Here is a 25,852-nt window from a genome sequence, read left to right as displayed (position 1 = left end):
GATTCTCCAGGCAAGAATACTGGAGTGGGTTGCCATTTACTTCTCCAATACATGAAAGTGAAAAGTGAAAGTGAAGTCGCTCAGTCATGTCAGACGCTTAGCAACCCCATGGACTGCAGCCTACCAGGCTGCTCCATCCATGGGATTTTCCAGGCAAGAGTACTGGAGTGGGGTGCCATTGCCTTCTCCATATAATTCCATCATAATCCTTAAAAAAATCCCTAAGCCTCTATTGCCTCTCCGCTCTTCCCTCTCATCACTGGCGGCCACTAGTTTGTTCTCTATCTGTGAATCAGTCATCATCTGTCCTCACACAGAGTTATTACATTATTACTGACCAGACTTCTTATGATGTATGGTGCATCTCTGCAGCTTGTTGATTTATAGCTGGAAGCTTGTATCTCTAATCCCCTTCCACTTTCCCCCTCCCCTCCAAATCCCCTCTGGCTATCACCCATTTGTTCTCTGTGTTTATGAGTCTGTTTTCATTTTGTTTTGTATTTTAGATTACATATTAAAGTGATATCATATGGTATTTCTCTTTCTCTGTGTGACTTATTTCACTTAGTATAATAGCCTCAAGTTCATCCATCTTGTTGCAAATGGCAAGATTTCATTTTTTATGGCTGAGTAATCGTCCATTTTCTATGCATGTTACTGAAAGGTATGTGGGCTTTGGCTGCTCACCTCTCAAAAGTCAACAGACAGACCAGGTTGGTGGAAAGGAAAGTTTGCTTTATTTCAGGTGCCAGCAACTGCGGGGAAGGGTGGCTGACATCGACATCTGTCCAAAGGCCGACTTCCACCCTGCCCCCAACAAGCAGGGGGTGAGAGCTTTTACAGACAGACTGGCGGCGGGGTGGGAGTGGGGGCGAGCAATGTATAGAAACAGCATAGTCATTTTCAAACTGGTCATCGTTGATCTGACCAGCATCATCTTGGTTGTTTTAGGTACAGTTAATAATCTTCAGTTTCAGGGTCCATATGTTCCCATTTCTTTTCAGCCAGTTCTCAGAATTGTGGCCCCTCATGACCTGGGTGCAATCTGGTCATCAAGCAGTTAACTTCTCCACCTGGTAGTCTAGTATCTTTAAGACAGCTCCCAGGATATGGCTCAGAATATTATCTACAGCCCTTGAGAAAGCACTAAAGGTCCTTGACTTTAGTTCAAGCTTAATGACCACCTTATTATTATTTGGTCTCCTTTGACTGTTTTCCTTTGTTTCTGCAGTTCTTCTCTGATTAAACTTACTCTTTGACAAAAGGCAGGCAGAGGACATGGTGGTCGTGGGGGTAGCCACCCCCCAAATGTAGCAGCCTGCTCTGTGTCGTGCACACCACATCTTTGTTTAATCTATTCATCTACTGATGAGCACTTAGTGAGCTTTCATACCCTCTTTATTGTAAATAATGCTTCAGTGAACATCAGAGTGCATTTTTTTGGATTAGTGTTTTTCTTTTATTCAGGTAAATACCCAGAAGTGAAATTGCTGGATCATTTAGCAGTTCCATTTTAACTTTGTAAATTCCTTCCAGTATAATTTTCCATCCACATTGAAATCTGGTGTAGTTAAAAGACCAAATTAGATTCCAATGTGTCAGGCAGAGGACAGTAATGTGTCTCTCTCACAATCAAGTACTTGCTTTAACCAGGGTGTTATTCTGGCTACAGAAACATAAAGTAGCAGTTACTACCTGACAGTCACAGTGTGTTATAGAGGTTCAAAGGCAGGCATCCTCCTAGTGCAACAGCAACCGTAATGATATGTGACTCAAGTGATAAGCCCAAATTACTATAGTTTAGGCAGGTCTTTAAGGAACTCATTGACATTGTCTTTCTAAATTGTACATAAATTGTATATAAAAGGTCTCAATGGACATGAATTTCAGCAAACTCCAGGAAACAGTGAAGAACAGAGAAGCCTGGCATGCTGCAGGCCATGGGGTCTCAGAGTGGGAAATGATTTAGCGACCAAACAACAACAAAATAAAAGGTCTCAGAAAATTGTTTTAACGTAGGTTTGGTCCAATTCTTCGTCTCATGGAAAAACGAATTCTGGAACATTATTGGCCATGACTCAGCACTACACATGAGATAAACAGTTAAGAACACTAAACTCTTGCTTTGAGGTAGTTTCTTAAGAAAGGAATATTGAATCCCATTCCTGCCTTTATTTTTCATTAGGTGATCTCTCTTCACCTGCCTTAGTTCTTGCACTTTTTCTGCTTTCTACCTGTCCTAACCCAAACCGGACTTCTCTGGATTATCAGCTCTGGTTCAAGCCTACCGCCTCTATAGGCAGGCAGCAAGATGAGACTCTCCAGAGCTGCTGCTTTCCTCCATTTCTGTTGAAGAATTGATGCTTTTCAACTGTGGTGCTGGAGAAGACTCTTGAGAGTCCCTTGGACAGCAAGGAGATCAAACCAGTCTATCCTAAAGGAAATCAGTCCTGAATATTCATTGGAAGGACTGATACTGAAGCTGAAGCACCAATACTTTGGCCACCTGATGCGAAGACCTGACTCACTGGAGAAAACTGATGTTGGGAAAGATGGAGGGCAGGAGGAGAAGGGGGAGACAGAGGAAGAAAAGATTGGATGGCATCACCTACTCAATGGACATGAATTTGAGCAAACACCAGAAGACAGTGAAGGACAGGCAAGCCTGACATGCTGCAGGTCATGGAGTGGCAGAGTTGAACATGACTTAGTGGCTGAACAACAGCAATTACCAAATAAGTCACTATATAATCTGTCTGCTACTTGGAGTTTGCACTATTTTTATTGTGATGGGGTGGAAAAGCTTTCTGCTTTGAAGATCAGACTCCTGGCTTTTTATGTATGCACACTATTTTTTGAAACACAAATGTCTCCCATTCTCCGTCTACTACAGCCCTTACATCTTAAAACAATACTTCAATTAATCATAATTGATTTATTTCCTACTGATAAGATTTTATGTTTTGGCCTATTTTTATATTAAAAACTAAGATTCACTCAAATAAAATCTCTACACTCAACATACGGTTATGGCAATATTTCTGTGAGATTCTTAAGACTTGAAGTTTCTAGAATAAGTATTAAATTATATATTTTAAAACATAATTTAGTGATAGATGGAGGGAGGAAAGGTTTCAGCATTCCACCTGTGGTATGGATAATTTCTTGATTCTTATTCTTTCTGGTCATTAGCAATTTTTAGTTGTTTGGTTAAAAAATGATGAAATTGAAAAGAAATAAAGTCATAGCAATATGATAAGGGGGGAACAGAAAAACTAGGAGGAGAAAAAGTGAAAACTGAACTTTTAAACAAGAAAACATTTTTGAATGAGAAAAATGAGGAGTTATAAAAATATTCAAAGTGAAAGTTAGCTAAAATGTACTCTTTCTCCTCCTCCTCTCCTTCTGTCCCCCCTTTCAAATGTTTGCACAGGCATCCAACAGCTACAAATTAAGTAATTATTTGTAGCAATATACTGAAATGTGAAGGATTTTGGAGGATAAGTCTTGAAATGAGAAATTTGTTTAGGAAATATCTGTGTGAAAAAGATTGGTTTAAAGCATCTCATCTGGAAGATGCAAAGTAATGAATCTTCATAGGAAAGAGGAGAAACAGTGGGGAAGAACATCATGATTTAAGCAGAAGCAAAGTCAAATAAAGGGTCTTCATCAATGGATGTAATTGACCACAATGCCTATTCTCACATGGGTTAAAAATGTTAACCTCCAAGAGCTTGCTTGTTCACCAAGACCCAGTAGAAACCAGATTCAAATGGGGAAGATTCCCTTGTGTTTTCATCAAGGGGGTGCTGCCTGAGGTTTCCTCCTGCCCACCAGCTTCCTCAGACCCTGTTTCAGGTCTTTGTTTCTTAGGCTGTAGATAAAAGGATTGAGCATGGAGGAGAGAACTGTGTAGACAATTGTTGCCACGTGGTCCCTGACAGTGTAGGTGGACACAGGCTGTAAATAGACATAGAAGATGCTTCCATAAAATAGTGTTACCACTGTAAGGTGAGACCCACAGGTGGAGAAGGCTTTGTGTTTCCCAGCAGCTGAGGGAATTTTGAGAACCGTGATGAGGATTCGTATGTAAGAAAAAGCAATGCATAGAAAAGGAGTCACCAAAAAGGCAGATGCCTCTGTCATTAACACAATTTCATTGACAAATGTGGAGGAGCAGGATAATTTCATCAGAGGGCTGAGGTCACAGAGAAAATGATGGATGATATTGGAGTCACAGAAGGTGAGGTGATTCAGTAGAAGTGTGTGTAGGAGAGAGTGGAAGTGAGGCAATGAGCAGGAGAAAGCCACCAGCAGGACACAGCGGCGGTGACTCATGATGGTGACATAGTGGAAGGGGTCACAGATGGCCACATAGCGGTCAAAGGCCATGACTACTAGAAGCCAACTGTCAGTGTTGCCCAAGGCATATATAAAATACATCTGGGTAAGGCACCCAGCATAGGAGATGGTCTTGTGTGACAGAAAGTTCACCAGCATCCTGGGGACAATGGTTGTGGTGAAGCAAATGTCAGTGAAAGACAGGAAACTCAAAAAGAAATACATAGGGGTGTGCAGTTGGGGGTCAGAGCAGATGGCCAGGATGATGAGCAGGTTCCCTGTTATGGTGACCAGATATATGATGAGGAAGAGGATGAAGAGTGGCTTCTGGTCCTCAGGCCGTGAGGAGAGTCCCAGGAGGATGAATTCAGAGACACTACTGGTTTGGTTGAGTCTTTCCATTGACTTGGGTCTAAGTTATATGCAAGGTGCTTTGTTATTTCACATGCTCCAATTCCATTGTCCAAATCAGGAGAACCCACCAAGGCTTTTTGGTTACCAGTAGCAACTGTACTTTCCCAAAGAATCTGTCTGCAATGCAGGGGACCTGGGTCAATCACTGGGTTGGGAAGATTCCCTGGAGAAGGGAATGGCTACCCACTCCAGCATTCTTGCCTGATGAATTCTATGGACAGAGAAGCCAGGCAGGCTACAGTCCATACTGCCACTAACACTTTCACTTTCACAGCAGGTGTGCAGGGAAAGCTTCTCATCCTCATGGTCCATGATGTGGTCTTAGCTTCCCAAATCCATGGGCATCATAAGGACCTTATATAGCAAGCTGTAGGGACAGAAGAAGAGTTTTCCTATAGAATCTATCAGAGTGGTCTTCTTTGATTCAAGTTGCTTAGTTCCTGTTCTGGGAGAAACTCTGTTTCCCTAATGGGAACATAGCAAAAAATAATATTTGCTTTGTGTAGTTCATGTTGTATTTTGGGAGATAAATCATGGAAAAACAGAATATAGAACATTATATCAGGTGAAGAGAAGTTTTATTAGCAAAATAGGGTATTATGAGACAATGGAGATGGCTGGAGGGTGTGGATGGTGAAACACAGAAGTCGCAGAACCATCATTCCTTCTAAAGCACAATAAGTTGTTATCCTATTGGATTTAACTTTGCACGTCTGGGGAACGGGTAAAGGTTTGCTGAAACAACCAACAGGGCAAGTCTAAGAGGAATGGTAAAGCTAGGTCAACATTGTTTTATTTTCCTTGTTTGGGCACAGAATGGGAAGCTAATCCTCCTTACCTCATGGCATGATATCATTTTGCAAAATTTTATGGAAGGAATATTTGTTCATGCATCTAGTGATTTGAGTGTATCAGTAGTTAAAGCAGAAAATAACAACCAGTGTTTACAAATACAGATTCCCTATGAAACCTATGCTAAGCACTTGACTAAATCCCATGATAAGGAATTATGAAGCATGCATTGTTTCAGGAAACTAAGGTTTACAGAGGTGAAGCGGTTTGCTCATGGTTACTAAGGAGTTGAATAGCAATCAGGTGTCAAACACCAAGCTTATGCTCTTAAGCATTATGTACCTCTCCTCCAGTTTTGGTATATTTATTGTCTATCACAATCAGGCACAGACACTGTTTTCCTCATTTTGACAGTTTCCTACATGAATTACCCTTCTATGTCCCTTAACTGACAATGTTTCTTCTTCCATGATCAGAATGCATCCTTGGAGTTGCAAAAGAGGTAGCCTATCTTTCTGTGAAGTAGAGATGGAGGAAGTTGAAATTTTGAATCTGCATGATAAACTGGCCAAAATCAGGTGGAAAATTTTGACTATGTGTGACCGCTGTGTGTCTAGTGAGTGGAGTTGGGGTCCTGGAGTGGACAGTGCCCTGGACTAAAGTTGAATTGTGGGAGTTTGATTTGTCCTCCATCACCTGTTCACAAACTCATTCTTGATGTTTAATGAATAGCAACTGAGATACTATGTCTGTAAAGCAGTGTATCACACACTGATCAATATTCAAAGATGAGGTATTTATGGAAGGTTTGACTGGGGAATGTGGAATACAAAAGTTAGTGCAGAGTTAGTGAATTAATGGGATTCGGTGCTGCAGGTCACAGATGTGAAGAACACACAGGTTGATGACTAGAAAAAAGGAGGAACATTTTGGATCTGAGAATCAGGAAGAATCGTTCTAAAAGCACAGGGTGAGTGGATCAGGCTGTGAATATGATGGGTTTTCTTTTCTTTCCCTTCTACTGGTGGGGTTTTACTTCCAATAAAACCAATGGTATAAATGGGTTAGAGATCAAACTGGTTGAACTAAAGACCAAATGCCACATGGAAGTTCTACTTGGACCTTAGGATGTCTCAATCTGTGAGATATTTGAAAGTATCTGGGAGAAAAAAAGTAAGGTACCAAAGTGGGTTGGAGTAGCCAAGTGGGTGGCCAGCTTCTGAAGCTCACCTCTATGTCCAGATGCTTTTCCTTCTTTCCCAGCCTCTCCAGAAGCTGATGTGCACCATGTGCGTTCGTCAAGTCACGTCTGCTTCTCAGTCAAAGCTCAGCTTCCTCATGTGTCTCCCATGAAATTCAGGGCTGATTGACAAGGAAACAAGCAGGGATGGAGGAGGAGCTGATATACTACTCCAAGGGGGTAACACGTTTTCCTTCCCTGACCTCAACCCCCGCCCTTCTTTCTTAATGGTCCCTGGTCCCTAGCTCACTGCTGCTCTCCCAGCTCCAGATCTCAGAAGGCAGAGATGCTCTGACTCAAGTGGGAGGGCTCTCTTGATTGTGGCAGTACAGCCAGCTTCTCACAGTCTGAGGTCTCCTCTGTGGCCTCTGAGATTCTTATTAGGCTAAGGATGTTGTGGTGTGATGAACTCTCTAGGGGGTTTGTCTCCAAGGGGACAGAGGACCCCTGAGGCTTCCTGTTTAGATGTTGGGACTGATCTTTGATCTTCTTAATCTCTCTGTGACATCTCAAGGGCATGCTTCTGTTTCCCCAACTATAGTTATGAGGGATGGACAGATATTTATGTAGGTGAAATCTTGAATTTGGGGGGATTCGAATGTCGACCAAAGTGTATTCTAGATCTGGGGAAGACAAGCCAAAATGAGGAGGTTGCAATTTTTAGGGTATTCAGTGAGGGGTAGTTCAATGGTGTAAATATGCTTTCCAGTGTCTGGGGAGGCACATGGATTAGACATTTTTGTATGTGGGATTAGGCTAGTGTAAGTTTATATAGGCTTAAATCATAGGGTCAGGCAATTGTTGTTGTCATATAGCAAACGGACTTTGGATCAAATAATGCGTGTGTTTTCAGAGTTTAGTCTCAGAGCTTTGGGGTTCAGCATGAGGAAAATAGATACTTATTAGAATGCTGGTCTTGCCTCTTAGTAGTTGCTTTTGAGAAGTTACTTAGCTCTATGAACCTCAAGTCCTTCCTCTGCTAAATGAAGATATAACTCTTCTTGGCACTGAAATCAGGGAGCAAATTTCCTTTTGGATTTTATACAGAGAATACTTGTGTATTTTGGTGAATATCATTCACAGCAAGGATATAGGGAAAAAAGTGCATTCTGCTACTGCCCTCAGGATAAGCCAGTGCCTCATACAACACATGTGTGTCTTTTCCCTTACCTGTGAATTTAATTTAAAAATTTTATCTACATATTAAGAGTAAATACTATAGAGACAGAAAGTCCTGGATTTGGGTCCTGCATCTTCTAATTACTATTCAGATGTCTGGCTTTCTTTCTATTAATTTAATCTCTTGACAAATACTATTTATTTACAGTTTATTGAGAAATAATGGACATAGAACATTGTTTAATGTGTACAACACAGTGATTTGACAGATGTATTTATTGCAAAATGATGTCCACAATAATGTTAGTTAACATATCCATAGTTTTGATTTTTGTAGTGACAACTTTAAAAATCTACTGTCATAAAAATTTTCAAATGTACAGCACCGTCTTGTTAAACCTAGTCACCTTGCTGTATCTTTACTTGAACTATATAGATGATAGCAAATTCTTTCCTTAAGTGACTGTACCAATTTATATTGCTGCTGCTGCTGCTGCTGCTAAGTCACTTCAGTCGTGTCCGACTCTGTATGACCCCATAGACGGCAGCCCACCAGGCTCCTCCGTCCCTAGGATTCTCCAGGCAAGAATTGCCATTTCCTTCTCCAATGCATGAAAGTGAAAAGTCAAAGTGAAGTCGCTCAGTCGTGTCCGACTCTTAGCGACCCCATGGACTGTAGCCTACCAGGCTGCTCCATCCATGGGATTTTCCAGGCAAGAGTACTGCAGTGGGGTGCCATTGCCTTCTTCAAATTTATATTGCTACTAACAGCATAAATATGAAAAGTTTAAAAAATATGAAGCAATATAAAATTATGCTGTTAATTTATATTGCTACTAACAGCATAACTTTATATTGCTTCATATTTTTTAAACTTTTCATATTTATCCTCATAATTCTAATTTTTATTATCTGTTGGTGTGCAATGGCTCCCCATTGTTATTTAATTTGCATTTCTCTGATTATTAATGTAACACATCATATTTTCATATGATTATTGGTCATTTAGATTTTCTTCTCTTTTGTGACATGTTTATTTAATTTTTTTCCTAGACCCTCATCTCCCTCAGCCCCTAGCTTTGCCTGTTTTTCTTACTGATTTCTAGGGATCTTTATGTACTCTTAATCTGGTTGTTTTAATTGGTTTTATGAATTTCAAATACCTTTTACTATTTTGTTATTTGTCTTTTTCTGTTATGATGTCTTTGATAGTAACACAGTCTAATTTACAATTTCCTTTTATGGTTAGTGCTTACTTTCTGTTTCTTATTAAAGAAATATTTTTCTATCTTAAGGAGAAAAAGATATTCTCCTATATTACTTTCTAAACATTTTTAGTTTTTGGTTTTCATATGTAAGTTTGTAACTCATCAGGAGTAAATTTTTGCATATGGTATGTGGTAAGAATCCAGTTTCATTTTTGCATGTGATTTTCCAACTGTCTTAAGCTGCACTCAAGAAAAAATGCGCCTCATTCGTGTGAAGTGTATACCAACAGGGGGCGGGGTGTGTGTGTTTCTGGGCTCTCTATTTTATAGCAGCTGTCTTGTTTGTCTAGTCTTTCACCAATATACACATAGCCTTCATTACAATAGGTCTATAGTGGGTCTTGGTATCTACTAGACTAGTGATTCTCAAAGTATTTTTCTTAATCAGTATGTGGCATCACCTGAGGGCTTGTTAGAAATGAAAATTCTTGGACCTCACTCAGACTGACTCGAGGGACATAGCCATAGCTCCATGGCCATGCCCAGTCTTGGAGAAAAGTGTACAGATCAGAATTTTCTCTTCCAAACCCAAAGTGTTGATAGCAAAAACCCTATGTTGTGTAGAAGTGTGATTGTTTCAGGCATGAAGTGTTTTGTCCTTATCTAGTTCATCAAAATGAGCATTAGGACATTCAATGGAGGGTCCCATTGGTGATCCAACCTCTTTTCTACCAGTTCTTTCCTATCATGATGCGATATTATTGCTTTTTAAACAAAACAAAACTCAACAAAACTCCATGATGAGGAACAACAGAGCAATAGATAGATTTTACAGTACTCTTAACAATTGGTGTTTATTTATGAAAAAAAAAGTCCCCATTTAAAAATTCTGATGTTAAAAATATGTGCAGACTTTAAAGCACACATTATTTCCTTCTAGTCTTTTGTGTAATGGTGTGTGTGTTATATGTGTGTGTGTGTGTGCATGTGTGTGTAAGGGTGCATGTTTTCTTACTGGGTATATAATCTCACCAGATACAAAAAAATATACCCACACACACACACACACACACAGATATATACTTTTTTTTTATCCTAACAGGTTTATTCATAGACAATTTCGTTGGTATTCGAATGGCTTTTCACGTCAGTCCTAGAGATATACCTCCTTATGTATATCTATTACAGATTATTTCTCTCTATGGAAAAATTGAAGCACTATTTATCTATTTCTCTATTGATGGGCATTTAGATTATTTTTAATTTTTCTAATTTTTTCTATTATGAAAAATGCTGCAATCAGTGAGTATCTGTATACATGTAGATTATATACTTGGTATAGCATTACTGAAGGCATGAGTCCAGAAATACAAATACTGGGACATAGGCAGTGGTCAGGAATTTTCAATCATGCAGCTTCCCACATAAAGACTAGGTTAGTCTTTTGTATGGGGTGCTCCTTAAAATGCCGGTTCACAGGCCCACATGAGACCTATTGAATAAAAGCTCCAAGAAGAACATAGAAGAAGAATAAATGATAAAATATTCAGATATAAAATAAAGTATAAAATCACTGAGTAATAATAGAGAATAAAGGAAGAAACAGAAGTGAACAGTATAAAGTCCTTGCCTAGATGACTCTACTTCCCAGAGCCCTCAGTATGTCTCTGAATGGTTCCCAAAGTTCCTAGTTATATCTGCCTTTAATGTTCACATGTGTGTTTTATACTCTCCTTAGAATCATTAATTCTAAGTACATAGAATTAATGTATGTGCTTTCTCTGGGAAGCAGACAGATCTGGATGACTATGATGGTGGCAAGAGGGGACTCTCTAAGGGAACTAAAGCTAAGAGAGGGAACAAGACCAGTGCCTCGAGGCATATTTGAGGCACCAGATGACCAGGGTAGAGACCCAGAGGCAACTCAGCCTCATGCACACTGGCCTGATAATTACTAAATTACTGCAACGATTTTCAAAAAGCTAGCTCATTACAGAAATTACATTGAAACCCAAATTATATTAAGAGAATCAAAAGTTATCGGGCTGATGTATGTTCTAGGAAATTTTGTGGAAAACAAAGGTTTCAACAGCATTTGAAGCAATGAAAAAGATGTGGTTTCCTGGAGAAGAGGAAGGCAGAAAGAGAGTTGCAGATATATGAAAAATGGAAGCCAAGATATTGGTAGACCTGGAGCCTATTCCTGAATCATCATAAAATCTCCATGGTTAGTAGTTGCATGTGTAAAGAAGTGGGTGCAAACCAACATCCATGACACATGTGAGTCATATTTACTGACCTACAAGAGTTTATTATGTTTGTCAAGAACCAAGAGAAACAGGATCTAGAGCCACAGAGAAACCCATGAACATATCCCCAGAAGGCTAGGATTTCCTCGTTCTAGCTAGGATTTCCTCCTTCTAGGTAGGATTTCCTCCTGCCCAGCAGCTTCCCCAGGCCCCTCTTCATGTCTTTGTTTCTCAGACTGTAAATGAAAGGGTTGAGCATGGAGGTCAGGACCGTGTAGACAATTGTTGCCACTCGGTCCTGAACAGTGTAGCTGGACAAGGGCTGTAAATAGACATAAAAGATGCTTCCATAAAACAGGATGACCACAGTAAAGTGGGAGCCACAGGTGGAGAAGGCTTTGCGTTTCCCTGCAGCTGAGGGGATCCTGAGAACTGCTATGAGGATTCGCACATATGAGAAAACAATGCATAGGAAGGGGGTCACCCAAAACACCAGCCCTTCTGTCTTTATTGTGAGATCATTGACAAATATGGAGGAGCAGGACAATTTCAGCAGAGGGTTGATATCACAGAAAAAGTGGTGGACAACATTGGAGTCACAGAAGGTGAGCTGATTCAGCAAAAGTATGTGTAGGAGTGAGTGAAAGTGAGGCAGTGAACAGGAGAAGGCCACCAGCAGGACACAGGGGCGGCGGCTCATGATGGTGATATAGTGGAAGGGGTCACAGATGGCCACATAGCGGTCATAGGCCATGGCTGCCAGAAGATAACTATCAGTGTTGCCCAAGGCATATGTAAAATACATCTGGGCCAGACATCCAGCATAGGAGATGGTCTTCTTCTCTGACAGGAAATTCACCAGCATCCTGGGGACAATGGTTGTTGAGAAGCAAATGTCAATGAAAGACAGGAAACTCAAGAAGAAATACATGGGGGTGTGCAGTTGGGGGTCACAACAGATGGCCAGGATGATGAGCAGGTTCCCTGTTATGGTGACCAGGTATATGATGAGGAAGAGGATAAAGAGTGGTTTCTGGTCCTCTGGCCGCGAGGAAAGTCCCAGGAGTATGAACTCAGAGACACTGTTGTTTTGATTGAGTCTTTCCATTGACTTTGGTCTAGCTATGTACAAGAAGGTTTGTTATTTATCATGCTCCAATTCCACAGCCCAAATTACAAGAACCCAGCAAGTCTTTGTTGTCCTCTATTTAGGCACTATTAGCAGCTGTGCTGGGAAAGCTTATTACCCTCTTGGTCCCTTGATGTGGTCCTCCCTTCCCAAATCCATGTGATCATAAGGCCTTATGATGAAACCTAAAGGAACAGAAGGGTTTTCCTTTAGAAACCATCACAGCTGGACCCCTTGATTCAAGTTCCTTAGTTCCTAGTCTATGAAATCTGTGTCCCTGCTGGGAATACAGCAATAGAACAGAAATTCTTGCCTTTGTGTAATTCATGTAGCTTGGGTGATAAGTCAGATGATCACAAACAGTATATGTAATACAGTATCAAGTAGTGATACATACACGTAGCAGTACAGAATACATCAAGGCTGTATATTGTCACCCAGCTTGTTTAACTCATATGCAGAGTACATCATGCAAAATGCCAGGTTGGATGAAGCATAAGCTGGAATCAGGATTTCTGGGAGAAATACCAATAACCTCAGATACATATATGATACAACCTTTATGGCAGAAAGTGAAGAGAAACTAAAGGGCCTTTTGATGAAATTGAAAAAAGAGAGTGAAAAAGCTGACTTAAAACTTAACATTCAAAAAATTAAGGTCATGGTATCCAGTCCCATCACTTCATGGAACATAGGAAAACAATGGAAACAGTGACAGACTTAATTTTCTTGGGTTCCAAAATCACTACAGATGGTGATTGCACCCATGAAATGAAAAGATGCTTGTTCCTTGGAAGAAAAGCTATGACCAATCTACACAGCGTATTAAAAAGCAGAGACATTACTTTACTAGGTCCATCTAGTCAAACGTACTGTTTTTCCAGTAATCATGAATGGATGTGAGAGTTGGACTATAAAGAAAGCTGAGCACCAAAGAATTGATGTTTTTGAACTGTGGTGTTGGAGAAGACTCTTGAGAGTACCTTGGACTGCAAGGAGATCAAACCAATCAATCCTAAAGGAAATCAGTCCTGAATATTCATTGGAAGGACTGATGTTGAAGCTGAAACTCCAATACTTTGGCCACCTGACATGAAGAACTGACTCATTGGAAAAGACTCTGATGCTGGAAAGATTGAAGGCAGGAGGAGAAGGGGAAAACAGGATTAGATGGTTGGATAGCATCACCGAGTGTATGGACATGAGTTTGAGCAAGCTCTGGGTGTTGGTGATGGACAGGGAAGCCTGGCGTGCTGCAGTCCATAGGGTCGCAAAGAGTTGGACATGACTGAGTGATTGAACTGAACTGAACTGAGTGATACATTTGTTTTAAAAACAGGGTATTATTAGTATAAGCAGATAGAGATCATTGGAGGTGGAGAGTACTTTTTTTTCCATTTTCTTTTTTTAATATAAATGTATTTATTTTAATTGGAGGCTAATTACTTTACAATATTGTATTGGTTTTGCCATATATCAACATGAAGGACCCCCATTCTTTACCAAAGCAAATTCAGTTGCTGTAAAACTAGACCTTGTGTGTCTTCGATAGAAATAAGCATTTGCCAAAATAATCAATAGGGAATATCTGAGAGGAAATTGAATCCAATTCAACAGTGGTTTTTCCTTGTTTGGACACAGAATGAAGGGTTCTTAACCTTTCAAAGGTTAACTCCTCCTGAACTCACGGCATGCTATCATCAGTTTATGCAAGTCTCCCCTCTTTCATAAATCATTCTTCCCTTCATTAATCCCCTGTCCTAAACCACTTTTGCACAGAAAGGAATCCATTGTTAACTATACAATCATGTTTTAAAATTTCTTCTCTCATATATTTGTTCAAAGATACGTCTGAGAAACATGTAAATATGTGTCTTCCAGTCATACTCAGGACATCAAGTCTTGTGTGCATTGGTGTGCTCGGTCGTTCAGTCGTGTCCAACTCACTGAGGCCCCAGGGACTATAGCCTGCCAGGCTCCTTTGCCCATGGAATTTTCCAGGCAAGAATACTGGAGTGAGGTGCCATTCCCTTCTCAGGGAGATCATCCCAGGGATTGGATCCACGTCTTACAACTCCTGCACTGGCAGGCAGATCCTTTACCACTAGTGCAACCTGGGAAGGCCTTAAAGTCATATATTACATATGAATTTATTAATATATTAATTTATTTAACATTGTTAAATTAATACATTACTTCATTTACAATTAACTGCTCATATTTTTATATAAGTTATTAAACATCTTTAAACCTCAAGTACTTCATGTGTCATATAGGACACAAATATTCACATTCTCATGAAGATAGTGAAATAATGCATGAAAACACTTAGAAGAGAGAAGAGCATATTGTCAGCATGCAGGAGAAGCTGTTGATCCTCATCAGTCCCTTTGTCACCTTCCTTTATCTTCTATTTCTTGATGTTCTGAAAATCAATTAATTTATGTACGTAAAGTATCACATCCCTCACTGCCAAACTGTCCAGCTAATTTCAGGATTTGTCAGCTTTTTATGGAAAGAATATTTGTTTATGCACTGAAGAATTGGATGAATCAGTAATTAAAGCTGATAATAATGACCAATATTTATGGGTAAGTATTATGAACCAAGCTTATGCTAAACATGCCATTAAATCCCAAGGAATTATGAAGCATTTCAGCAGACTAAAGCTTACAGAGGTGAAGTGGTTTGCTGAAGTTCACTAAGGACGTGAGAAGCAATCAGGTTTAACTCCAAGCTGGCTCACTCTAAGTTTATGCTCTCCAGTGTTAAGCTTCCCCTCCTCTAGTTACGCTATGTTAATTGTCGATCACCATCAACATAGGCACTGTTTTCATTGTTCTAAAAATTTCCTACTCGAATTGCCCTTGTACCCTCTGACACACTTTCTTCTCCCATATTCAGAATTTATCCTTGTATTTGCTAGAGAGGTGGCCTTTCTGTGTTGTAGTGGAATTTGAAAATATGAATATCCATGATTAACGGGCCAAATCGGGTGGAAAAAATTGGCCATGAATGACTGGGGCATGTCTGGTGTGTGGAGCTGGTTTCGTGCAGTGAACAGTGCCCTCTGGTGAAGACAAACAATGAGGAGTTTGGTTCATCCTGCATCACCTGCTCACAAGCTGGTTCCTGATGTTTTATGAATAACAAGGGAGACACTATGTCTGTAAAGCAATACATCACACACAGATCAATATTCAAAAGTGAGTCATTGTGAAAGGGCTGCCTGGGGAATGTGCAATACAAAAATTAGTGGAGATTTGGTGAATTAATGGAATTGATTGCTTTAGGTCAGAGAAGTGATGAACACCCAGGCTGATGACTAGAAAGAGAGGAAGGTTTTGGATTTGAGAATCAGGAAGATTAGCTCTAAAAGGACAGGGTGTATGAATGATGCTGGGAATACAACTCTTTCTTTCCTCTTATTTCTACTGAAGGATTTTGCTGCCACCAAAACATATGGTATAGGTGCCTAGAAGTCCAACTGGATGGATTTAAAACCAAGTGACATATGGAAATGTTACTTGGATCTTATGACTTCCCAATCCATGAAATATTTGAAAGTATCAAAGAGAAAAGAGTAAGTACCAAACTGGGTTGGAGTAGCCAAGTGAGTGGCCAGCTTCTGAAGCTCACCTCCACGTCCAGATGCCTTTCTTTCCCTCCCAGCTGCTCCAGAAGACGATGTGCACCGCGTCTGTTCATCAGGTCGAATCTGATTCTCAGCCAAAGTTCAGCTTCTGCATGTGTCTTCCACGTACTTCTGGGCTGATTGACAAGGAGAGAAGTAGGGATGGAGGAGGAGCCGACACACTACTCCAAAGGGATAACACATTTCCCTTTCCTGACCTCAACCCCCATTTCTTCCCTAACACCTGGTCCCTAGCATGACGCTGCTCCTCCAGCTCCAGATCTCAGAAGGCAGAGATGGTCTGACTCAAGTGGGAGGACTCTCCTGATTGTGGAAGCCCAGCCAGCTTCTCATGAGTCTGAGATCTGCTCTGCTGGTCTCTGGGGCATTTATTAGGCTGAGGGAGTCGTGATGTGAGCACCTCTCAGAGGAGTTTGTCCTTGAATCTCTGTAGGCAGAGAAAGCAAATGGGAATCACAGCCAGCACTGCTGACTCCAAGAGGACAGGGGACCCCTGAGGCTTCCTGTTAACATGTTGGCACTAATCTCAGAGTTTCTGAACCTCAGTACATCATCTCAAGACTATGCTTCAGTTTCCCCAGGATGGGCTATCATGAGTGGACAAATATTTATGTGGGTGAGTACTTTTATTTCAGGGGATTCAGGTATGGACCAAGGTGTAGTCTAGATCTGGCAGATCATAAGTCAATGTGGGAACATTGTACTTTTCAGGGGATTCAGTTGAGGGAGATCAATGGTGTGTATGTGCTTGCCAGTGTCTGGGGTGCACGTGGGTTAGATTTTTTCTGTGTGGGATTAGGTTATTATTAATGTATTTTTAATGCACAGGGTCAGGCAAAATGTGTTGTCATATTTAACAAAGGAGCTTTCGAAAAAAAAGTATGTATTTCAGAGTTCAGGTGGTATGCATACAAAGTAGAATATTACTCAGCCAGAAAAAAGGAAATCTTGGCTCTGGCAACAACATGGATGGACCTGGAGCAGTGTTTTGAGGTTAAGTTCTTTCTTTAAATTTTTTAAAATTGAGGTATGGTTGATATACAATATTATGTAAGTTCGGGTATCCAACATAGTGAATTGCAATTTTTAAAGGTTATACTCCATTTATAGTTATTATAAAATATTGGATATATTTTCTGTGCTGAACAATATGTCCCTGTAGGTTATTTATTTTCTACATAGTGGTTTGTACCTCTTAATTCTCTACCCCTAACTTGTCTCTTCCCTTTCTCTTTGCCTACTGCTAATATATAGTTTGGTGTATGTATCTACAAGTTTGTCTTTTTAAAATTTTCATTATTTTGTCTTTTAATAGTCTATTCATCTAGTCAAGGCTATGGTTTTTCCTGTGGTCATGTATGGATGTGAGAGTTGGACTGTGAAGAAAGCTGAGCGCCGAAGAATTGATGCTTTTGAACTGTGGTGTTGGAGAAGACTCTTGAGAGTCCCTTGGACTGCAAGGAGATCCAACCAGTCCATTCTGAAGGAGATCAGCCCTGGGATTTCTTTGGAAGGAATGATGCTGAAACTGAAACTCCAGTACTTTGGCCATCTCATGTGAAGAGTTGACTCACTGGAAAAGACTCTGATGCTGGGAGGGATTGGGGGCAAGAGGAGAAGGGGACGACAGAGGATGAGATGGCTGGATGGCATCACTGATTCGATGGATGTGAGTCTCAGTGAACTCCGGGAGTTGGTGATGGACAGGGAGGCCTGGCATGCTTCGATTCATGGCGTCTCAAAAAGTCGGACACGACTGAGTGCCTGATCTGATCTGATCTGATCTAAGTGATATCATATAGTATTTGTCTCTGTTATTGTTTCATTTAGTGTTTTGTTTTTATTCAATGAAAGATTCTTTAAATTCTATAGTGCTTTACAACTTTTAAAAGTTTCACTTACACAATTTCATATAATCCCACAGTAACCCTTTTTAACAAGTTCCATACCCCGGTGTTTCCCCTCCCCTTCTCCTTCTCCCTGCTGGTAACTACTAGTTATTTCTGTATAGCTGTGAGTCTGTAATCATTTGTTCCATACAAAGTTATTATAATACTATTGACCTCATTTCTTAAAATTATATTGCTGCTGCTAAGTCGCTTCAGTCGTGTCTGACTCTGTGCGACCCCATAGGTGGCAGCTCACCAGGCTCCCCCGTCCCTGGGATTCTCCAGGCAAGAATACTGCAGTGAGTTGCCATTTCCTTCTCCAAGATGTACATTACATCTCCACAACTTATTTATTTATAACTGGAAGTTTGTATCTTTTAGTTCCCTTCAACTATACCCTCTCCCCTGCAAAGTCCATCTCCTCTGGCTACCACCCGTCTCTTCTCTGTACATGTGAGACTTTTCATTTGTTTTGCTTGTTTTGTTTTTCATATTCCACATTGAAGTGAGGTCATACGATATTTTTCTTTCTCTGTGTGATTATTTCACTTAGCATCATACCCTCTAAGTTCATCCATGTTGTTGCAAATGGCAAGATCTCATTTTTTCTGGCTGAGTAGTATTCTATTTTGTATGCATACCACATTGTTAAAATCTATTTATCTACTGATGGATAGTTAATTAGTTTCATACTTTCTCTGTGGTAAACAATGCTCCAGTGAACGTTAGGGTGCACTTTTTTTTTTTTCAATTAGTGTGTTTGTTTTCCTCAAGAAAATGCTCAGAAGTGAAACTGCTGGATCATGTGGCAGTTCTATTTTTAACTCTTTGAGTTCCTTCCAGTATAATTTTCCACCCAATTTAAATCTGTTGTAGTTAAAAGACCAATCAGATTCCACCATACAGGGTGGAGGACCGCAGAATGTCTCTCTTGTACTCAGGTGCCTGCTTTAACCAAGGTGTCATCCTGGTTACAGAAACATAAAGCAGCAGCTGCTCGCTGACAGTCTCAGTATGTCACTGATGTTCAAAGGCAGGCGCCCTGTCTTAGTGCTACAGCAAATGTAACAGCAATATGTGTCTACAGTGATAATCCTAACTTACTATTGTCTAGGCAGGTCTTTAAGAAACTCATTGATATCTGCTCTCTAAATTGTATACAAAATGTCTCAGGAAATTATTATAGTTTGGCTTTGGCCCAATACTTCATCTCCTGGAAAAACGAACCCTGGAAACATCCTGTATGGGCCCTGACTCAGCACTACATGTGAGAGAGGCAGTTAAAAACACTACACTCTTGCTTTGAGGTGATTTGCAAGAAAGGAATATTGAATCCCTTTCCTGCCTTTATTTTTCATTAGGTGATCTCACTTCAGCTGCCTTAGTTCTCCCACTTTTTCCAATTACTAGCTGTCCTAAAACTAAGATCATGGCATCTGGTCCCATCACTTCATGGCAAATAAAAGGGGAAACAATGGAAACAGTGAGAGACTAATTTTGGGGGCTCCAAAATCACTGCAGATGGTGACTGCAGCTGTGAAATTAAAAGACACTTGCTCCTTGAAAGAAAAACTATGACCAACCTAGACAGCGTATTAAAAAGCAGAGACATTACTTTGCTGACAAAGGTCCATTTACTCAAAGCTATGGTTTTCCCAGTTATCATGAATGGATGTGAGACTTGGACTATAAAGAAACCTGAGCAGCAAAGAATTTATGATTTTGAACTGTGGTATTGGAGAAGACTCTTGAGATTCCCTTGGACTGAAAGGAGTTCAAACCAGTCAATCCTAAAGGACTAGACAGCATATTAAAAAGCAGAGACATTACTTTGCCAGCAAAGGTCCATTTAGTCAAAGCTATGGTTTTCCCAGTAGTCATGTATGGATGTGAGAGTTGGACTATAAAGAAAGTTGAGCACCAAAGAATTGATGCTTTTGAACTCTGGTATTGGAGAAGACTCTTGAGAGTCCCTTGGACAGCCAGGAGATCCAACCAGTCCATCCTAAATGAAATCAGTCCTGAATATACATTGGAAGATCTGATGCTGAAGCTGAAACTCCAATCCTGCAGCCAACTGATGTGAAGAACTGACTCATTGGAAAAGACCCTGATACTGGGAGAGATTGAAGGCAGGAGGAGAAGGGGACAACAGAGGTTGAGATGGTTGGATGGCATCACTGACTCAATGGACAAAAGTTTGAGTAAGCTGCAGGAGTTGGTGATGGACAGGGAAGCCTGGCTTGCTGCAGTCCATGGGGTCGCCAAGAGTTGGACACGACTGACTGACTGAACAGAACTGAGCCTGTCCTAACCCAGACTGCACTTCTCTGGATAATCAGCTCTGGTTCAGCTCTACTGCCTTCTATAGGCATGCAGAAAGATGAGGGTCTCCAGAGCTGCTGCTTTTGTCCATTTGTAGGAAGAAGTGCAACACCAGTGTCTCAGATGGTAAAGAATCTGCCTGCAGTGCAGGAAACCCAAGCTTGATTGCTGGGTTGAGGAGATCCCCTGGAGAAGTGAATAGCTACCCACTCCAGTATTCTTGCCTGGAGAATCCCATAGACAGGAGAACCAGGCGGGCCATAGTCCAAGGGATCGCAAAGACTTGGTTTTGACTGAGTGATTTTAAACTAGAAGACCAGAAAGAAGAGGAAAGACAAAGAATGATGGGATTATCTCTAAATAGAGGGACTGAGACATTACCCATGGTCAGTCTTAATTGGGCCCATATGCAGAGTACACCATGAGAAACGCTGCGCTGGAAGAAGCACAAGCTGGAATCAAGATTGCTGGGAGAAATATCAGTAACCTCAGATATGCAAATGACACCACCCTTATGGCAGAAAGTGAAGAGGAACTAAAAAGCCTCTTGATGAAAGTGAAAGAGGAGAGTGAAAAAGTTGGCTTAAAGCTCAACATTCAGAAAACGAAGACCATGGCATCTGGTCCCATCACTTCATGGGAAATAGATGGGGAAACAGTGTAAACAGTGTCAGACTTTATTTTTTCGGGCTCCAAAATCACTGCAGATGGTGACTGCAGCCATGAAATTAAAAGACGCTTACTCCTTGGAAGGAAAGTTATGACCAACCTAGATAGCATATTGAAAAGCAGAGACATTACTTTGCCAACAAAGGTCTGTCTAGTCAAGGCTATGGTTTTTCCTGTGGTCATGTATGGATGTGAGAGTTGGACTGTGAAGAAGGCTGAGCACTGAAGAATTGATGCTTTTGAACTGTGGTGTTGGAGAAGACTCTTGAGAGTCCCTTGGACTGCAAGGAGATCCAACCAGTCCATTCTGAAGGAGATCAGCCCTGGGATTTCTTTGGAGGGAATGATGCTGAAGCTGAAACTCCAGTACTTTGGCCACCTCGTGCGAAGAGTTGACTCATTGGAAAAGACTCTGATGCTGGGAGGGATTGGGGGCAGGAGGAGAAGGGGACGACAGAGGATGAGATGGCTGGATGGCATCACTGACTCGATGGACTTGAGTCTGAGTGAACTCCGGGAGTTGGTGATGGACAGGGAGGCCTGACGTACTGCGATTCATGGGGTCGCAAAGAGTCAGACACAACTGATTGACTGAACTGACTGAGACGAAGGCATGCTCCAGAACATTTTTCCTTTAGAAGTAGGCACAGTCAAAATTTGTTGTTGTTCAGTTGCTAAGTCATGTCTGACTCTTGGAGACCCCATAGATTGTAGCATACCAGGCTCCTCTGTTCTTTATTATCTCCTGGAGTTTGCTCAAATTCATGTCTGTTGAGTTAGTGATGCTAACTATCTCATCCTCTGCTGACCGCTTCTCCTCTTGCCCTCAATCTTTCCCAGCATCAGGGCCTTTTCCAATGAGTCAGCTCTTCACATCAGGTAGCCAAAGTATTGGAGCTTCAGCTTCAGCACCAGTCCTTCCAATGAATATTCAGAGTTGATTTCTTTTAGGATCGACTGGTTTGATCTCCTTGCTGTCCAAGGGTCTCTCAAGAGTCTTCTCCAGCACCACAGTTCAAAAGCATCAATTCTTTGGTATTCAGCCTTCTTTATGGCCCAACTCTCACATCCATATGTGATTTCTGGAAAAACCATAGCTTTGACTATACAGACCTTTGTAGGCAAACTGGTTGGAATTAAATAGAACTCTCAGCAGCACTGTCTCCTTTGGTATGGACATATAAATAGTACCCTTAACTTAAATCAATTGGATTCCCAAGACAAAGAGTAAACTGGTGAACGTGTTAGTTGCTGAGTTGTGTCCAACTCTTTGAGACCCCATGGAACTTCATTTAGCCCACCAGGCTCTTCTGTCCATGAAATTCAACAGACTAGAATACTGGAGTGGGTTGCCATACCCTTCTCCAGGGATCTTCCCAGGATCGAACCTGGGTCTCCTGCATTGCAGGTAGATTCTTTACCGTCTGAGCCACCACACGAGACAAAGAGAAAATTGGTGAGTTGAAGGTAAATTTTGTGAGGTGAAGGGTAACATTACCCTTGACCCTCTCATTCCCTTGTATTCAGATGAAGCACACATTCAGCTGGTATTAATCTTTATTGTGCACCAGTGATGAATCATCCCCAAAGCCTTTGCTTATTATCTCCAGTTTCCTGGCTTTTTTTTTTTAATTGATACATAATTTTTAGATAGTAAAATGACAAATCTTATGTGTACAGCATTTTACTGATGACTTGGTCATCTTTTTCTTGTTGATGACCATTTAATTTGTGTTTAGTTTTTCCTAACATAAAATACTATGAATATTTTTGAGTTTTTAATAAACATAAAGTATTTTTATGTTTATAAGAATTTCCATACTGCTTTCCAAAGTGATTGTGTAATTTTATATTACCAGTCACTGCCTCTAGGTCATGAGGTTATGGTAATTTTTAAATTTTACTTAAAAATTTTTGTATTACATTTTTTTGCTTATTTTTTTGCTTATTAATACTAAAATGCTTTATCTTTTAAAAATTTTTTTAATTGGAGGCTAATTACTTTACAATATTGTATTGGTTTTGCCATACATCAACATGAATCTGCTACGGGTGTTCATGTGTTCCCAATCCTGAACCCCCTTGCCACCTCCCTCCCCATACCATCCCTCTGGGTCATCCCAGTGCACCAGCCCCAAGCTTCCTATATTCTGCAAGACTTGGAGTTTCTAGAAGAAATATTAAGTTATATAATGTATACCTGTGGCAGATTAATGTTGATATATGGCAAATTTTTTCTTATTAAAAAAAATAAACATATAGTTGTAGAAAGAGGTGGAGGAAAAAATGGTTTCAACATTCCTATTATTGAATGGATAATTTCTTGGTTCTTGTTCTTTCTGATCATTAGCAATTTTTTAAATTTAAATTTATTTATTTTAATTGGAGGCTAATTACTTTACAATGTTGTATTGGTTTTGCCATACATCAAAATGAATTTTAATTGTTTGGAAAAATGAGGAAATTTAAAAGAAAGACATAGCAATATAATAAAGGAGGAATGGAAAACCAAGAGAAGAGAAAAAGTGAAAACTTAAGTTTTAAACAAAAAAATTTTGAAAGAGAAAAATGAAGAATTATGAAAATCTTCAAATTGAAAATCAGCTAAAATGTACTTTCTCCTTCTCCTCCTCCTCCCTCTCCTTTCTTCCTCTCCCTTTTCAAATGTTTACAAAGGCATCCAAGAGCTACAAATTAGGAAATTATTTTTAGTGATATACTGAAATGTGAAGGATGTTGGTGGATAAGTCTTGAAACGAGAGCAATTTGTTCAGGAAGTATCCGTGGGAAAAGGATTAGTTTAAGCATCTCATTTGGAAGATTCACTGTGATGACTCTTGATAGGAGAGAGGAGAAATAGAGAGGGAAAGTATCTTGATTAAGCAGAGGCAGAGCCAACTGAAGGATCATCATCACTGGATGTAATTACCCATGATGCCTCATCTCACATGGGTTAAAGAAGCTAACCTCCAAGAACTTGCTTGTTTACCAAGAATCAGCAGAAACCAGATTCAAGTGGAGCAGAATCCACACGTGTGTTTCTCAAGAGGGTGCTGCCTATGGTTTCCTTCTAACCAACAGCTTTCTCAGGCCCTGTTTCAGGTCTTTGTTTCTCAGGCTGTAGATAAAGGGATTGAGGGTGGAAGTTAAAACTGTGTAGACGATTGTTGCCATGTGGTCCCTGACGGTGTAGGTGGACACAGGCTGTAAATAGACATAGAAGATGCTTCCATAAAAGAGTGTTACCACAGTGAGGTGAGACCCACACGTGGAGAAGGCTTTGCATTTCCCAGCAGCCGAGGGAATTTTGAGAACCGCAAGGAGGATTCGTATATACGAAAAAGTAATGCATAGAAAGGGAGTCACCAAAAAAACAGATCCTTCTATCATCATCACAATTTCATTGACAAATGTGGAGGAGCAGGATAATTTCACCAGAGGGCTGAAGTCACAGAGGAAGTGGTGGATAATATTAGAGTCACAGAAAGTGACCTGATTCAGCAGAAGTGTATGTAGGAGTGAGTGGAAGTGAGGCAATGAGCAGGAGAAGGCCACCAGCAGGACACAGCGGTGATGGCTCATGATGGTGACATAATGGAAGGGGTCACAGATGGCCACATAGCGGTCAAAGGCCATGACTACTAGAAGCCAACTGTCAGTGTTGCCCAAGGCATATATAAAATACATCTGGGTCAGACACCCAGCATAGGAGATGGTCTTATGTGACAGGAAGTTCACCAGCATCCTGGGGACAATGGTGGTTGTGAAGCAAATGTCAATGAAAGACAGGAAACTCAAGAAGAAATACATGGGGGTTTGGAGCTGGGAGTCAGAGTGGATGGCCAGGATGATGAGCAGGTTCCCTGTTATGGTGACCAGGTATATGATGAAGAAGATGATGAAGAGTGGTTTCTGGTCCTCAGGCAGGGAGGAGAGTCCCAGGAGGATGAATTCAGAGACTCTGCTGGTTTGGTTGAGTCTTTCCATTGACTTGCATCTAGTCATATACAAGAAGGTTTGTTATTTGTCAGGTTCCAATTCCATAGCCCAAGTCATGATAACCCAGCAAGTCTTTCTTTCCTCTATTTGGTCACTGTTAGTAGCCGTCCCGGGAAAGCGTGTCCAGCTTATGGTCGTTGATGTGTTCTTCCCTTCCCAAATTCATGGGCATCATAAGGGCCTTGTATTGCAAGCTGGAGAGACAGAAGAAGACAAGTTTTCCTTTAGAAATTGCCAGAGGTGGCCCTCTCTGATTCAAGTTCCTTAGTTCCTATTCTGGGAAAAGTCCTATTTCCTTACTGGGAACATAGCAAGAAAACTGACAAATCTTTGCCTTTGTGTAGTTTATGTTGTACTTTGGGAGTTAGATCATCAACAAACAAATACGTAACATAGTATCAGGTATGGATAAATTTTGTTAAGCAAGTAGAGCAACCTAAGAGAATGGAGCTGACTGGGGAGTGGAGGTGGAGGTATTTTAGATAGGGAAGTCAGAGAGCCCTCATTTTTTATTAAAGCAAATTCTGTTGCATAATTCTAAAGTTTTTCCTTGCAGTGTTTTGGATAGAATAAGAGCATTTGTGAAAATAATCAACAGGGCAAATCTAGGAAGAACGGTAAATGTAGTTCAACAGCATTTTTTCCTCCTCTTGGCAGAGAATGAGAGGTTCATCCTTCTTAGTTCATGGGATGCTATTATCGCCAGTTTGTGCAAGTTGTATATAATTTTTCCTTTCTTTAATTCCCCTGTCCTAAATCTCATGTGTACAGGATGGGCATCCTTTGTTGATTATTCAATTCATGTTTAAAAATTTCTTTTTCA

General features: G+C 40.6%; 3 protein-coding genes across 4 annotated transcripts; all 3 read right to left on the bottom strand.

Moving 5' to 3' along the window:
• Window positions 1–3,798: 3,798 nt before the first annotated feature.
• On the bottom strand, window positions 3,799–4,743 carry OR1L8D (olfactory receptor family 1 subfamily L member 8D). The gene has a single exon (NM_001390484.1). The coding sequence runs from the start codon at window positions 4,741–4,743 to the stop codon at window positions 3,799–3,801; it is 945 nt and encodes a 314-aa protein (NP_001377413.1).
• Window positions 4,744–11,514: 6,771 nt separating this feature from the next.
• OR1L20 (olfactory receptor family 1 subfamily L member 20) lies at window positions 11,515–12,471 on the bottom strand. Its single transcript, NM_001389819.1, has one exon. The coding sequence runs from the start codon at window positions 12,469–12,471 to the stop codon at window positions 11,515–11,517; it is 957 nt and encodes a 318-aa protein (NP_001376748.1).
• Window positions 12,472–22,890: 10,419 nt separating this feature from the next.
• On the bottom strand, window positions 22,891–25,185 carry OR1L8E (olfactory receptor family 1 subfamily L member 8E). 2 transcript variants are annotated; one of them, XM_059890996.1, is made up of 2 exons: window positions 24,110–25,185; window positions 22,891–22,984 (listed from the first exon to the last, which is right to left on the bottom strand). In XM_059890996.1, exons 1-2 carry the CDS (start codon window positions 25,033–25,035, stop codon window positions 22,924–22,926), a joined length of 987 nt encoding a protein of 328 aa, XP_059746979.1. In that variant the 5' UTR covers window positions 25,036–25,185; the 3' UTR covers window positions 22,891–22,923. The 2 variants fall into 2 exon arrangements, with proteins under 2 accessions (XP_059746979.1, NP_001377635.1); NM_001390706.1 differs by lacking the exon at window positions 22,891–22,984 and having other exon boundaries at window positions 24,088–25,035.
• Window positions 25,186–25,852: the final 667 nt, after the last annotated feature.

Source organism: Bos taurus, chromosome 11 (assembly GCF_002263795.3).
Source record: "Bos taurus isolate L1 Dominette 01449 registration number 42190680 breed Hereford chromosome 11, ARS-UCD2.0, whole genome shotgun sequence".
NCBI classification, from domain to species: Eukaryota; Metazoa; Chordata; class Mammalia; order Artiodactyla; family Bovidae; genus Bos; species Bos taurus.
Note: the sequence above shows the minus strand (reverse complement) of the source record. Positions and strands in the feature narration are given on the sequence as shown.

Bases quoted from the DNA above. Each gene is read 5' to 3' on its own strand.
- OR1L8E (XM_059890996.1), bottom strand. From the start codon at position 25,035: ATGACTAGATGCAAGTCAATGGAAAGACTCAACCAAACCAGCAGAGTC. The intron at 22,985-24,109 runs GTTGGTTAGAAG...AAAGCATTTTAG, and splicing joins AAACAGGGCCTGAGAAAGCT to TATTAATAAGCAAAAAAATA.
- OR1L8D (NM_001390484.1), bottom strand. From the start codon at position 4,743: ATGGAAAGACTCAACCAAACCAGTAGTGTCTCTGAATTCATCCTCCTG.
- OR1L20 (NM_001389819.1), bottom strand. From the start codon at position 12,471: ATGGAAAGACTCAATCAAAACAACAGTGTCTCTGAGTTCATACTCCTG.